Genomic DNA, 15,950 nt, shown 5'->3' with positions numbered 1-15,950 from the left:
ACAGACATTGTGCAAGTCTGAGGGGTCCCAGGAGGGTGGTGGGGGGCTCCGAATGATAACGACTAAGAGGGGCGGTGGTAGAGGGAGGGGGCACAGAGAGAGGAGGAGGAGGTGGGGGATAATACAGATGACAGGGGAGGGAGAGATACAGTCCATCCATGCCGGTCATATGAGAGAGAGAGAGAGAAAGAGAGAAAGAGAGAGAGATAGAGAGAGAGAGTGCAAGGCTGTCTGCAGGCATTTGACCAAACCAGACCACACCAGACCAGACAGGTAGGTAGGCAGGCAGAGGGAGGGAGGCACCAACCAACCTCCTCTGGCAGGTTCTGCCAAACAGACATGGCCAGGTGTAGAAGAAGTAGCGTACAAAAGATCCCCCAAAATGAAGAGAGAAAGAGAGAGAGAGAGAGAGAAAGGAGAGAGAGAACACACACACATGCACACACCACACAAGCCTGTGAGATGTGCAAACCTATGAATCTTTGGTTATTCAAAACCTAGCTAAGATAAGGGTTAGCCTAGTTGTTGGCAGTTTGTCTGATTCAAATAGATTAAAATACTGAGGTGAATAGACATTCACAGGCTCCAAATTAGGGATTTTCAGAGCCCCCAGACCCCGCTTTTTCACACCCACCAACTAGTTTCTCCATCTGCCACCTCTTTTCTAATAAAGACAAAAATGAAAGCCACATTGCGTCTTATAGAGTCTGATCACATACTCAAATCTCATCTTTTATCGCAAAAGCCATTTAATTCCCACACTTTAAATCAAACAATTGGCCATTAAATTAAGCTAACCAACAGAAAGGGCTTGACCTTTAAAAAGAACAGGAGCTACATTAATTATATGTATAAGTACCGTACTTTGTAAAATAATCATTGATTATTTAACTAGGTGAATAAATCCCTTTTCTCATTGAAAGATTTGTCTTGGTAAACTGATAATACAGAGGTAATCCAAACCGATTGATTTGATGAATAGCTAATAGAGTAATATGGTAATAGCACTTATTAGCAAGTGAACAGTGTTTGGCCTATTAAGGGAACTCTGAAGTTTTTTCTAATGTGATTTGTGGCCAAAGCAGTTGGTCTACTCTGGACCGTACTCACAGGAAGAGGGCCGAGGTCACCAGGCTCCATCGAGTTCTTATTCCTCATATAGACTGGATACTTCAACCTGGGATCCTCCTGGTCATCATAAGAGAGAGGGATGGGGAGGGAGGGAGAGAGGGAGGGAGGCAGGGAAGAGATGGAACAGAGAGAGAGAAGAGAGGACATAGGAAGTGGTGGGAAACAATTAGGGGGCAGAAAGAGATCAAGAACAAAATTGATCCAAACTAATCAAATTTACAGTTGCTTTAGGTTTAGGAGGCAGCAGTGGCTTCTCAATATAATCAAACTCCCTGAAGATCACTTGGTTTGAAGGAGGCTACAATCAATACCATTTCCTCACAATGGTACATTATTTGATTAGATTTTCGAAAGAGGGCTGCTGGTGTTTAATCAAATGAGACCTGAATGCTACATTCACTTCCACACCACCAGATGTCACTGTAAGATCCCATGAGATCGACAACAACCACCACTGTCCTGTATATTTTAAAATGTCTATTCAATAAATGAAACTGTCAAACAAAATTCACAATCAAACAAAGGAGCAAAAATTAAAACCCTTACTGGTTTTATAGGTTTATTCTTATTTCAAAAACCATCTCCTACATTTGCCGAGGTAAAACCAAATAACCCAAATCTCAATAGTCCATTTAAAGCCGAGTGCTAGCTCACCCAGGTGGTGACTCTGCTGTTGTGGTCAATGAAGAAGGGTCGTCCGTTAGGGGCTATCCTCATCTCCCAGCCCGGGGGCAAGAAGCTCTGCTGTGGCTTGTGTTGTGACTTGGGGGAGCTGTAGGGGGACGGCTGGGGAGACTGGGGGTTGGAGAACGTGTCCTTCACAGCCCTCCGCACCTGGATGTTGTTGGCCCCCTGGAGCCAAAATGGGAATAAAAAATGATTGCGTAATATTATTGGTCCCATGAGACGAAACGGAGAAGGTGAGAAGACAACGTAAAATTGAAGCAGTAACCCGATATGGATGACTGGCAGTGTGACAAATTATCACTGGTCCCTCGAACCAAAATGAATAATAATAAGAAGAAAACCAGTCTACAAATTCTTTCCGAGAATCCTGTTAACTTTTCCTTTTGTTTCTTTTCCAAAACAAACTGAAGACTGTTCTCCCCAAGAGGATTAGAGAGGTCCAGGAAAAAGCATCAAAGAATCAAAGAAAGTGGATCTCAGTTCACTTTTACCTTGCCTGAACCAGAGCATAATGCCACTGGTCCAGGAACCCTGCATCTACAGGAATTTTTCCTTTTCTTGCGTCTTAAAAGTTTCTAAAGACTATACAGACTCGACCAGTCTGGGCTAATGAGTGTTCCTACAGCAGAGTATTCTTTTGACACTAATTACCATCCTGTCAATTGACTGATCTGATTTTTAATAAGAGAAAAGACTTTGTTAATTAATCTACAGACCTCCCACCTCCTCTCACTCCTCTAGACTTTGTAATTACAACATTCTAGAGTGAGGATTTCACTTCCACTTACTTTCTCAACGTCTTGTTAACACACACACAAACACATTTCTTAATTAAACCTCTTTTAGGTCTGCTCCCTTGGCAGTAACATAGGCCCTCCACTGTCATTAAATGCAGTAAGAGCAGATAACAAGAGATTGTCCATTTTTAGATACAATGTATTAATCTTAATTAACCAAGTTTGTGCTGTATATAACAGATCTTTTGCACAGAGGACAAATGCTTAAATCAAAAGTTTCCCAAGTTTTCTAAAACTATCAGCTGATGTAAACTGCAATCATAGGTGCACGTGCACACACACAAGTCCATTTACAAGGACCGACATACTCACATAAACATCCCCAACACACACACACACACACAGTGATGAGTGCATATAATATGATCCGTGCAACAGCTGCTAAACTCCCCCCATCAGTGTGTGATGCAAGATTTCAACATCATCCTGACTCAAAACTTGTGATGAGATCTGGAGGACTTCGGCTTTATCCCTAATAGTCATTTGCACAATGTTACATGGCCTTAAAAACAAAGAAAGGGAGCTTTGTCCATCTATTCTCTCAGCAGACGTTTAACTGTCAAAAGCATCTTGTAGTTGATCATTCTCCCACTGTTGTTAAACTATGTAGCTCCTAAGCAGGAGGTTCATATGGGGTCATTTTTGACTGAAGCTACGTCAGAGGGACAGTGTCACTCCAGTGAAGGAAAGAGAAGTTGGCAAATTATATTGTTCTAAACCAGCTTTACCCTTCTGTCAGTGTTGTGAGATTAACTTTCACCTGCAACAGCATGTGCCCAACACATCATCCACATCATCATACAAGTTAGTATTTATCCAGACACAAGTGACTGATTTCATGAAAAGGAAAAACAACATTCGATACACACTTTCAAAACACAGCCAGAAAGCACTGACAAATGATTACAGACTGTGCAGATTAGATCTAATCAGGTGGTTGGGTCATTTACAAGGCAAATGACTGTACAGGCAGGTTATTGTATTGAGGCACACAGGATGGATATTATCAGCCATCCCTTACAAATTAGCCTTCAACTGTTTATTAGGGTCACAGCAACATGTGCTGTCGATTATTTTTTGGGGGGCCTTTTTCTGACTGCAAATTTATGGGTATTTAATGACATGAATACAGTTTTAATGATCAATGTTTATGTTCAAATGTTTTTTTTGGGGTTTTTTTTTAATAGTTGATTTGGATGCTCCAAGGCTTTCTTTGGAGCATTCTGGTTATTTGGGTTATTATTCATTCAGTGGTAACTAGATCTACCAGCAGACAAGATTGTAATTATTAGACCAGTTTCCTCCTGTTATGGGTATTGCTTTAAAACACACTGTGCTGTGATTGAAATGCCAAATATGCCAAGGATGCATACAGTTCACAATGAAATCATCATGGTGACACACAAAGCCAGGGTAAAGCTCAGACCATTTCATGTGACTAATCATTATTTAACTGCAATCTGCGTTAGTCTTCAGTCATCAGCTCATTCTCAATGCCAGGTGAAAGAAAGAGTGGTGAGTGGAAAGAAAATCACCCTCAGAATGGAGAGATGAAAAATGAGAGTTGAGAAGAAAAGGCCAGTTGAATGATGAGATTAACATTTCCATAGAGATGGTAATGGTGAGGAGAGAGAAGAAGTAGCATCAAGACAGAATTAACCTGAAAGAGGGAGGGATAACAGAAGAAAAATGATACTATTAAATAGGGAAATTGAGAATTAGATGATGTAGATGGGTGAATAAATAGGATCCGTTGAGGATATGGATTAGGTCACCTTCAAAAGGAACGGAAATGGTGATACGATGAAGAATAGTATGAAAAGAAAGTGTTAAGAGATGGAAAGGTGTGGATGGAGGAAAGAACGAGACAGAAGTGAGCGGTTCTTGGGTGGTGCAAAGAAGAGACAGTATGGATGGATATAGCGGAGCGGGACGGTACAGGTGGCTAGTTCTCACCTCCAAGGGGGTGGAAAGGGTGACAGTGGGGGAGCTGAGGCTACGGGGTCGTCGGACCTGGGGCTCATGGAGGTGGTTGTTGGAGGCTGTGGAGGAGGTGGAGGGGGTGGGTGGGGCTGCCAAAGCCGATGCCGATGCCGAGGCCGAGGCCGAGGCCCCTCCTGATGCTGCTCCATCTTCAGTCAGCTGTCAGTGAGAATAACACTCTTGAGGTTAAGTGGGGTTTGAATAAGGCAAGTGATGCTGTTGCAAAAACAAAAAACTTGTCCCCATCGCAAGCCATGCTGCCAAAGGTGCTTGTCTGCACTGGAAAGGTCTGGATGCAAACACAGGCTGGAGTCAACAGGGCCCCAAATAACAATCATTTATCTTGATTAATATAAAAATGATTGATTATTAAATAAAGATGCTGCTTCCAAATAGAGAAGAGGGACAAGGGTTTGGGGTCAATAACATAATAATAACGTTCAGAGGAAATGCAGTCTGCGTTAGTGGCACGATTGTAAATATTTCATTCAATTGTAGTGGAAATCACTTGACAGTGACCTCTCCTTTCGAGTAATAATGAAATGCAGATGAGAAGCAAAGAGTGAGAAGAGTACGCGATGACAGACAATGCACAAACTGGTAAATTATAACAGGGTTAAGATAAAGGTACAAGCGAAAGGGCGGATTTGAAAGAGGAGAGAGGTGAGCGTTAAACATACAGCGCTACACCTAGAGAGCCAGGCTCAGTCCCATGTAGCAGACTCTGTCCCAGCCCAGGCTGTGTAGAGCTGCCTCACTCCCAGATACACAGAAAGACAGGGGAAGACAAGCAGAGAAACAACAGGGCACAAATGCAGTAAGTGAGAGGGAAAGTGGTGGTTGCAATCCCATGCCTGGGTTTGGAAAGACGTGATCCATGCAGAGTTGGATTTCATCCAGTGTATCAAACAAAATGCTAGACAAGAGGAGGAAGACAGCACACACTTAAGTAGGAGAGAATAAGAAACTGAACAGAGAGAGAAAGACAGAAAAAGAGCCTTGGAGGTTGCAAAGCTGTTTCTCTTTCCATCCTTCTTTCTCATGGCTACAAAGAGGAAAAACATAGGAGGGATAGAGGAAGAGATCCAGAACACAGGCCGAGGCCAAGACCCAGGCCAAGGCAAGGTCCAGTCCCATGCATCGAGTCCAGGCAGCCCAAAAGCCGACCTTCAGACCTGGTGTACCTGCACAATAGGCCTAGTCCAGGTAGTGGAGCGGTTGTTATGGTTGACGTAATAAGTTCGTCCCTTGGCATCCTTCCTCTCCTCCCATCCCGGGGGCAGGCCAGGGGTGGTCAAGGTGTAAGCAGTTGACGAGGGAGACTGGCCAAGTGTGGGGAGAGAGCAAAGCAAAGACAATTAGTTAGTACAAGCTGGATATAGTTGGGGACAAGTGGAGAGAATCTCTTAATCTTTTAAAATGTCTGTCAGTGGCACAGAAAGAGAGTTAGGACACCTGTTAACTTTGTCTACACAATTGGCGGAGAACTGGGCTGTTGCATAAGTAAGCATTGGTCCACTATATTACAGAAATGTTATCTTAACATCTAGCAACAACACAAGGGGTTTCAAATATTTTCCCATTTCAACAGTCAACAATGGATTAGGAAAATACATGACAAAATGACAGCCTGATTTTTAACTCTCATGGAATAATGGGTGATAATGTATCGAGTGGAACTTCAAACACAAAACGCACTCAAACACCGACAAGGAAAAAATACCACATGGAAGAAATGTGCACCATTACTATTTGCTAAGCAAACTATTAACCATTTGCAACATAAAAAGGTTATTGCAGTAGTCTGAGTGGTCACAAAATAAACATGATAAGTTCCACAAAGTGCTGTAGTGATATTTTATATACGAATGCCCACAGATCACATCATCGAACAACAGACACATTTCATCATGCTGCTACATGGTTTGTTATCAATGGCTGATCAATGGCATTATTCAATATCTTATGGACTTCCAGGTTGACCATTCTTGGTTGTAATACAACACACATACACAAGTCATTTGATCACATACAGAGCAATTTTGGGACAACTGCCAACCTAGCTAAGCATTTCAGCACATCATATTCCCATTTCTCATTGGAATTGATCATTTTAAAGAACAAATTAGACAGCTTCCAACAAGTGTGTACATGTTTTGATGAATGGTTTAATTCATGTTTCCTTGCACTTCTGCTTTTCTTTCAGCTCTCGTGTATTTGCTGTGTTGTGGTTTACATTATTTTTAGCTGCGACCAGCAACTCTATAGCTTGCTCTGTCGGTCGGTCAGTTGGTTGGTTGGTTGGTCCACAAAAATTTCCCCACGTGTGTATGCATGCGCGTACGTGGTCGCAGCTATTGCGAATTCGCGCTTGTTTTCATGTTGATGTGTCATGTTTTTGTAAGAAAGCTTTTGTATGCTGTCTTCTTGGCCAGGGAAAAGAGATGAAAAAGAGATTGCAATGTCAAGGACTACCCTAGCTAAAAAAAAAAAGGATAAATCCTAAAAAACGGTTGCTGGAATCCCTCATGTGGCCTTCTACCCATACAGAAGTAAAAAAAAAAGTGATTCACGGAGAAGGAAAGAAGAAAAACAAACGCAGTCCAGAGAAGAATATGTCCCGTCTAACATGGTGTCTGGGCACTAAGAGGTGTGGGACTGATAGGGTATATACTGTACATAAACTGAGATATTACCATGGGCTCCTCAGCGCCTGTGACTGTTTGAGCTCTCGTTCTTCTGGTCTGGGAACTCTGCTGGTAGACAACAGGGGGAGATGGTCTTTAGTTTACAGTGGAGATGTACTGTCCTTGTCAGGGTGGAAGCAATGGGGCAAGGTGGAGGGTAGTGTGGGTAGTAGTGAAAGTTGATTGAGGAAGAATTACATGGACGAAGGCGGTTAAATCTCAGAGGAGGTGAGGCTTGACAGAAAGAGGGGAGATTCCCGTGATCATGGGCCATGAAGGTGAAACTGGGTGAGCAACTAAACAAGGGGGAAATCAAATCTTGTAGTGGGAAAGTGGGGTGGCTGTGACTAAAAGAAGAGAGGACACTCATGGAAATGTACCAACTGTGAGGTTGACGGGCAGGTAGGAAGGAGCACAAAGAATCAGGATATTGCAGTAGTCATTGGTTGAGTGGATTGCAGATTAAGATGTGGGTTAAGAAAAAGTTAGGAGGGAGCAGTTGTTCTTCTCAGTTGGGAGGTTAACTCTTTTAGCAGTGTTGTCAGTGACTTCTGGATACAGTAAATCAACATTCTTATTTATTTATTTTTTATTTAGATATCAGAGGAAAAAAGAGCCAAGACTGAATCAGTAGCAGAAGTGTTCAGGCTTGTGTTTCTCTTGTAGAGGGAAGACAATGTTTAAACAGATCCCTTTCTTTGAGCTGTGAATGAAATCCGTGGCCACTGCAGCATCTTCAATCTCAACCCAAGTAGCAAAGGATATTAAAGCCACACTCAGAACAATGCTGTAACATCAATCAAAGAAAATAATTCTGTGTCTTGAAGCTCTCTTTTCTTTGAAAAACTTGTGTGAAAATGTTGGAGGAGGCAGCAAAAGTGAAAGAATGCACTTAAGTTCACAAAAAGTTTAACACTTGGACAATATCTGCGAGAAAATGTTCAAATATAGAAAGAAGAAATAATACAACTGGTAATTTTAACCAAGCATACAATTAAATTACTGTAGTCAAAGACACATTCCAAATAAGATGATATTACCAGTACAGTTCAGCTGGCTGTGCTTCATCAAAATTTGAATTGGATACTACTCTACGCTACTCTGCTTCTTGCACCTCGTACCAACTGGAATCACCATCACACCCATGATTACAGTAATGAATGACCTCTGAGCTATTATTCCCATAATCAAAACTAAACATCCAAGCACGCGTTTGCACACACATACTCATAGATGTGTATTCAGCCGATTTGACACCCAGACCAGCCACCAACCTATTCGCATACACCAAGAGCAGGATGAAATTGCTTCACTAATACAATTTCCCCACTAATGGTTAAGGTTAACTAACTTCTAAACACACTTTGCGTTGGTCTGTACAGATAGTATCCACCCACCACCATACACATTGAATATCACTGAGGGATGGTGTGACTGTAGCCAAATTCACTGGGTTCTCACACCAACACACTGACAGCAAACTGCTCTTTCCTTTGATATTATCAATGCAAGTTAGCACTAAAACTGAAGGGAAAAGTGCCTTCCAACTCTGACATAACCACTGCAGTCCCACACACTCAATTACTCACTACACCCCCGAGGAGAATAATATCAAGCCTAATATAGGGCACAACACATGGGGAGATTATATTTTCCCTCTGATGTTTCCTGAACGTGCCTACTGTTGTCCAATCCCGAGAGAATAGCCATTCAAGGGAAAGGCTGACATCAGCACCTGTACTTTTCCTTTGGAGCCTTGGCTTGACGATGCCAAGCTCACTGCTGTGACTCAGCTCTATGACAGGCGCATTTGATTCAGATCCTGTGACAGTTTGTTCAGCTGAACCTCACATCGACGCTGTGACTCAGGACTCTCTGGGGTGCGTTTGATCTGATGTGGTGTTGTTCCCTAGTCTTAACATTCCTGCCAATGGCTTCTACTGGAAAGGTCATTCTGGGTGTGCTTGATTGGTATTGTGTTACTTCCCTGGTGTTGTGCTGGCACATGGCCCAGCTGTAGCCAAGGTTTCTCTGATACATCAGAAATGGCGGCGAGTGAATCACAAAGAGCAGAGAGTAGTAGTGGGAGAGGAGGAGGAGGAGGAGGAAGAGGGGTGGTAGTCCATGGCTACAGAGACGAGGAGAAAGAAAGGAACGGCGAAATTAAGGAGGCGCAAAGAGCGGGAAGGAAAGGAGAAGAGGTGGCAACACCTGCGTAGTATGGAGAAAGGAAAATGAGAAAAGAGTGAGTAAGAGTAAAGAGGAGGATTTGATGTGTGATACACCCACAGCACAGAGATATGCTGACAAGAGAGGGAGAGGACTAACTAATGAGACAACAATGCATGCCTGTTTTTTAAGGCATTCAGGGAACAAAGAAGAGGAAGAAGGTGGTCACTATACTGGAAGTAACAGGGAAACGAGGAAAGGAAGGAAGTCAAAGAAGGGAGATGAACAGGATGGAGGAGAAATATGTACCATTAGGGGAGGAGCCTGGGCCTGATCACTAACGCCATCTGTCATACTGGAGGAACGAAGTCTGTTTGACAGCTGGCTCTGTTCGAAAAGAGAGAGGGAGGGAAAGAGAAATCGATGGGAGACAGACAAACACCTTGCTATTAGTCAATCTAGCTGGTCATGTGCAGTTAGGTCATTAAGTCCTTTGGGTCCTTAAGTGAAATTTTAAAATTGCACCAGTCTCACCATAGCAGTGCTGGGCCCTGGCACTTCTCCGTTGGTATCGGGGGTGAGTGACAGCCTCAGATTCAAATCCTCAGAGAACTCCTGGGTGACCGGTGTCGGGGGGTGCTGTGGTGTCATGATGGAGGAGGGGCCAGGCAGCGACTGGGCTAAGGAGTCGTTAGGGTCTTCTTCTGTGATTAGCTCCCAGGACTAGAAGAGGGAGAAGGAGACAATTTGAGTCAGTCGTTATCATTCGTTAGCCAGTTTTGTGTGTGTGTGTGTGTGTGTGTGTGTGTGTCTATTTATCCTTCTCTCTCACATTGTCCATGTCCCTGGGCTCTAGGTGCTCGTTCTCTAGGTCTTCACTGATGTGGCGTCTTGAGCGGAACACACGGTGCGCTTCCTGGTTGATCTGCCGCTGGTGGTTGTCGCTATCTGTCTCCGAAATCACATCCCTGAGACAGCAGAGAATAAGAGATTTCATCTATAAAAATTTGTCATTAAGTCAGAAAGCTACTGCTAGGAAATATGATTCAGACTCAGAATACATTTAAAATTAAGTCAACTCCTATGTGAAAAATAAATATGACCAAAACACAACTGATATCTAAAGCAACAGCAGATTTGTTGCTGGTAGAGAAATTTCTTTTTGACTGGTAATACAAAACTGTTTCCAGAGCTATAGCCAAGTGATTTCCCCATGTTCCACTTAACGTTATTTGTCATCTTGACGTTAGTTAGCCAACATCAGCTTAAGTCTACCGCTCGTGCCGTTGCTTTCAGGTGCTCGGTCTGACTGAAGAGCCAAAGTGAATTTGAGGAAATGATGAGGAAACGCAATGCCTGTGGTGCACAATAATGGTGACCAAGTGTTTTCCACACTGCCATTGTATCTAACCTGCCTCTTTACTTAGAGACCATTTAGAAATAAATTTGCAAATATTTTGAGCATGGAAGGTAATGATCTAAATGAGCTAAAGACATTTTCCAAGTTGAGTCGATGGACAAATGTGTTTAAACCTAAACATGCATGGAAGGAGAGCAGGCGTACATGTTGGAGGGCCTTTTCCACTGTGTGGAGCGGTTGTTGTGGTTGACATAGTAGGTACGTCCCAGGTTGTCCACCTTCTCTTCCCAGCCTGGGGGCAGTGGGGGCAGCAGCTGCTGGGGTCGCTGGGAGCCGGAGTCCGTAGAGTCATCCCAACCCTGGAGGACGGGTAGGGGAGAGAAGGAGGGAGAGGAAAGTAGCGAAGAGAAAGAGACTGCATTAGTAAAGCAGATTTATTTCATTTTGCAGTTCAGTGCACTGAGGTAAAAAAAGAAACAAATTCCAGAGACTGAGAATGAGGGATTTTTCACAGTGGGAACAGGAAGTGTGAGGAGGTTAGAGGAGTGACATTTCAGTTTTCCTACTTAGCCTGCTAAATGTCACCTTATCTATGCAGTCTTTCACTGTCTGAAAATGTATAGCACCTATCATCCTCTCTAGTGCTCTCTCACTCGCGCATACACAAGTACAGAGAAATCCACACTTGTACACACACATACACACATGCACACACATAAAATAAGACAGGAGAAGCTCCTATTTCTCCAAATAAGGGGACGTATTGTAAATGTTTTTTCCAGACCCTGACCTGGAAAAGACTTTCTCCAGATTTTGGCAGCAAGGCGCTGCCTGAATTCTTAGAGAAAAGAAAACAAAAAAAACATCCTTTCTCCCCTCACTCGTAGCAATCACTAATCTCGCAATTCTAGATTGATACAAATACCAAGGTAGGACCCTCACCTGTCTGGTCAGGAAGGAATTATACAACCAGAGCAGATATATTTTTCAAGCATTCACAGAAAGAAGTGCTAGGTATGCTTAGGGATGGGACGATATATCAAAATTCAATATATCGCAATACAAAATGTGAAAATATGTATTGTGGGGCAGAAAAATGAATTGCAATATTAGCTCCATTTTATTCTGCTGTAGTATTCACAAACGAGACGGCTTGCCCATCACAATTTCACAAGCTCTCCATCCAAATGATATCATTTAAACTTTATAATGACATTTTTTAATTGTTGTTTACATTCTAGCAAGCCAATGCCATTACTAGAAAGATTTGTGGCTCAGAAATAAACAGAATTCTGCACAGTCATGTTGCTGACTGTGAAACTTCTATTTATTACATTGTATTATGATTGTATTGTATGATTGAATCATGAACCCCATATCATGTATCAAATCGTATCGTGAGATAAGCATATCATCCCATCACTATTTTCTCTAGACCTCAGTTTGCCTTATGAACAAGTCAGCCAAGAGGACACATTTAATGATGCTAAATCAAGACTTAAAAGGGGCCCAGAACTCACCTCAGCCTCCTCCCTCATCTCTCCAGCCTCCTCCTCCGGCCCTCCTTGTTTGGGCAGGTAGGCCATCTTCAGGCGCAGGTAGCCCTTCACCCTGGACTTGTGACTGGTAGAAAAAAAAAGGGCAACATGGGCACACTTGAAAACTACACAGAACAACTTTGTGACCCACCCCTTTATAGCCCCTGGTAAGAGTCAGAAATGTAGGGGAGTTTCCAAACTGCTTCTTAGCACTAAATCATCTTTCACCTTCAGTCTACAATGACCTGCACATGATGTTACTGATTTTTGCAAAACGGTGCCGGTCAACATAATCTTGCAAACCATGATTACAGTCTATGTCTATTCTGCTCCATGCGTTCTCTACGAGCAGAAATGCAAATTGCACACAATTTAACCCCACAAGCTACATTTGTATTTATTTCCACTGTTTACTTGTCAATGTGTCACATCCTGTAGAAACTGACCTTCTGGGCCGCAAAAGGAAGTCTTTAAATGTGTAGGGACGCTCCATGGCAGGGTCCTCTGTCTGCAAATTAACAGCAAGACATTTGTTGATAATCAACAGAACACACAAGCAACAAACACACGTCAGACAGTATCAAAATAACAGAGCCATGAGTTTACAGCGAGGCCGCAGTCCTTTGCACAGCATCCTGGGAGTCATTATGCAATGCTGAGGTTCTCGCGTTACATATTGAACAGCCGAAAAGGTCCTGGGTACTGCAATCACACCGAGGGGGACACTCTCTGACTGGGTCACGCCAGTCAACACCAGCTGCTCACAGCGCACTGCTTTGGAAGAACCAGTGAATAGACTGTTCATTTCCAAATCATAATCGCAATCTCCGGCACAGGTTTGGTCACAAAAATTGAGATGACCAAAACTGTTCAAGACATCCCAGACAATTCTGTACTGAAAGAACTGATTCTTGGTTTTGAAACTAATTGATCCAAATACTTGTTTGAAAATGTTCCCGCTAAAAACTACTCATCACATACACATCAAAGCTACACATAGCCTGAACTATTTGTGGATCGTGGAAACCAGGACTCAGTCCATGAGTTGACACAAGGATTCATGCTTGTATTGTGCACAAACCTGAGGTTGTAAAAAGTCAAAGTAGCCCAAGCCTCCACAGGGCCAATGTAGCTACAAGACTCCTTCAAATGAGTCAGCCTGGATGATCTCACTCATGAAAAGTTAAAGGAAGAATATCCAGTGAAAGCAAGTATGGAGAAAGAGGCAATGAGTAAAAGAATGATCAGCGACTATGAGTAAGACTGGCCTACAAAATGTACTCATAAACAAAACTAATGGATCAAATGAAAACACACAGAAAACACAGACAGTGTCTATATAGGCCTACTAACCTAGCTGTAGTTTATTCATGCCCAGCCAATTTGTTTTATGGATAAAATAAGAATCACTGCAATAGGATGCATCAGGACCAAACTTCCCTTATCCTGTCCACTTTACCTCACAAAATGACTCAGCTGTAGCTTTTATCTCCTGCCAATTCCCCAAGCCTAGGGGAGCCAAGTAGGACATTAATAATTAACCCCCACACCTTGTGCTGATATGCTTTTAAGCTTCGCCACTTAAAAAGAACATCAGAGAGCTACAACCAATCTGACTTCAGAGTTCTCAGCTGCTGAGTCTGCTGAAGAGAAAGTGAGCCGCTGCTGCAAAGACGACAACTTCAAAATCAGAATGAACTGCAGGCCTATTTGTTTGGGTTTCAGGTACTATTACGGTTTCATCAAACCTATACAGTAACCTACCAGCCAACACTTCTCAAGGAGCATGCACTGGCTCTGTGTGTTATTGTTTTCAGTAGCTGATATCTGACAGCAGTCTGCAGTTTCCAAGTGAGTGAGTGTGTGTGTGTGTGTAAATTTGAGTTTTCAGTATGGCTTTTTCCATTAGCTTTGAGGGTAGCCCGCCCTCAGGATAGTCACCTCTGTTTACATTCCAGACGGCCTTCTTTCCATTTCTAACAAGGGGCGCTCAGCTGCTTGATCGCAACAACAGGTTACTTGAGCGGCAAGGGCTTTCTCACACTCAAGACACACACACACACAAACTCTTAGCCTGACCTTCACAGAGGTTAATCAGGCAGAAAAAAACTGAAGATAAGAAACAGCTGAGTATTCAAAAACCCAGTCACAACAACCAAACTGACTACACACACACGTACAGACAACATACTCACCGGCAAATGACTGAGAGGCACATCAACTTGTCCCAGGAAATCATCTCTGGTCTAGGGAAGAAAAAAAAAGAAGATCACCTTCAGCAGCTTAAATTTAGAAGCAACAGCTTTTTGAGTCTGTCTGGGGAATACCAAAAGCAAGAGCTATGTTTCCAGCAGGGCTCGAAGAGGGAAAGAGAGGGGAAAACCACAAAGTTGAGGGAATGTACCAAGCCCACCAGAAGATCCAGTAATAATTTGTGTGTCAGAGACAGAGTCAGAGAGAGAGAGACAGAGAGATAGATTTTCATTTCATTTAATGAGTCCCATCCAGAAATAAACTCTAGCCTTGTTCTTGAACACCTGTGTTGATCTGAAAAAACCTGGATAGTTGCAAAACAGTAAGGACCACTTAAACGTTTGGCCAGTGTCTATCACTACAGTCTATTGAAATAAATTAATTGACAACTTTTGCTTTAGTTTGCTGACAGCACTATTATCCTCCCTATCCAATCAACCCAGATTTCCACAAGTGTCCAAGTAGTAGGCTCAGTCTAGGGTTTATTTATGGACAGGCCTTTGGTATCACTTTATAGGAGAAGAACCAATGAACCCAGCAAGGAAAAATAACATCAACCGCCACCAGGAGCCAGGTCAGCCAGACAGAGGGAGAGAAGGGTAGAGGTGGCAACAGGAACAGGGTAGAGCCAGGGAGAGTTTGTGTTTCAAATCAAAGGAGCCTGTAGTGTGTCCATCCTTCCGTTGTTAATAAAGACTAAGAGTAAAAGGGGAGATTGGCAGGTGATTGAGCCACACAGCAGCAGCCCACAGTGGAGGCAGTGATTACCTGTCCGAGATGGAAAAGCCCATTCTTGGAGACAGCCTGTGTGTGGGACACAATTGATTTAGACAACAGGCATTAACTATCATTAGTGTCCATTTGTAGAGTAGACACTGGTTAACAGGGTGTGGGTGGTTTATGGAAATGTCTGAGATTTCAGTCTACTGTGAAGAAATATTAAGAAACACAATAAAACAAAAAAAGTTCAGCCCTTATAAATTGCAGGTGTACATGATTGGTGGTTTCTTACAATATGCAGGCCTAATATTTCACACTGACCCCACGCAAAGGTGTACAACAACAACAACCACACAAGTTAGTCACATGTCTATTCTGATCAACAGTAGGAAAGCAGTAAAAGCTGTGCAGGGAGTGAGTGGCCTCGGTTCCCACCACAGTTAACAGAACTGCAATTGAGTGGTGAAAGGTTACAAATGAGTCACAGAAAATAGAAGTGTTATTAATGCACAGGCACGTAGGACAGATACTGGTGAAGGCACATGTGCTCTCTCTCACACACCCACTCACACACACAGTTTAAACTTTGTTTTTCTTGGGAAAAGCCAGAGTCACTACTTTGTAG

The 15,950-nt window shown here is 42.9% G+C and overlaps 1 protein-coding gene across 3 annotated transcripts in view; it reads right to left on the bottom strand.

Moving 5' to 3' along the window:
- The window catches only part of nedd4l (NEDD4 like E3 ubiquitin protein ligase), a 47,657-nt gene that overhangs the window by 11,964 nt on the left and 19,743 nt on the right, over window positions 1-15,950 (bottom strand). The window contains exons 6-18 of one of the 3 annotated variants that reach the window (XM_071529391.1): window positions 15,374-15,409; window positions 14,548-14,598; window positions 12,799-12,860; window positions 12,335-12,437; window positions 11,019-11,173; window positions 10,287-10,422; window positions 9,989-10,177; window positions 9,764-9,841; window positions 7,295-7,354; window positions 5,783-5,920; window positions 4,572-4,757; window positions 1,786-1,983; window positions 1,111-1,188 (exon numbers count right to left, since the gene is read on the bottom strand). In XM_071529391.1, coding sequence (XP_071385492.1) covers window positions 1,111-1,188; window positions 1,786-1,983; window positions 4,572-4,757; window positions 5,783-5,920; window positions 7,295-7,354; window positions 9,764-9,841; window positions 9,989-10,177; window positions 10,287-10,422; window positions 11,019-11,173; window positions 12,335-12,437; window positions 12,799-12,860; window positions 14,548-14,598; window positions 15,374-15,409 — 1,470 coding nt within the window. Of the gene's footprint in view, window positions 1-1,110; window positions 1,189-1,785; window positions 1,984-4,571; window positions 4,758-5,782; window positions 5,921-7,294; window positions 7,355-9,759; window positions 9,842-9,979; window positions 10,178-10,286; window positions 10,423-11,018; window positions 11,174-12,334; window positions 12,438-12,798; window positions 12,861-14,547; window positions 14,599-15,373; window positions 15,410-15,950 lie in introns of all 3 variants that reach the window. The other 2 variants (XM_071529390.1, XM_071529392.1) reach the window with 2 other exon arrangements.

The sequence above is a fragment of the Centroberyx affinis genome, unplaced genomic scaffold (assembly GCF_046629955.1).
Source record: "Centroberyx affinis isolate AG114_WGS23_722 - 3 ecotype Tasmania unplaced genomic scaffold, CSIRO-AGI_Caff_v1 ptg001787l_1, whole genome shotgun sequence".
NCBI classification, from domain to species: domain Eukaryota; kingdom Metazoa; phylum Chordata; class Actinopteri; order Beryciformes; family Berycidae; genus Centroberyx; species Centroberyx affinis.
Note: the sequence above shows the minus strand (reverse complement) of the source record. Positions and strands in the feature narration are given on the sequence as shown.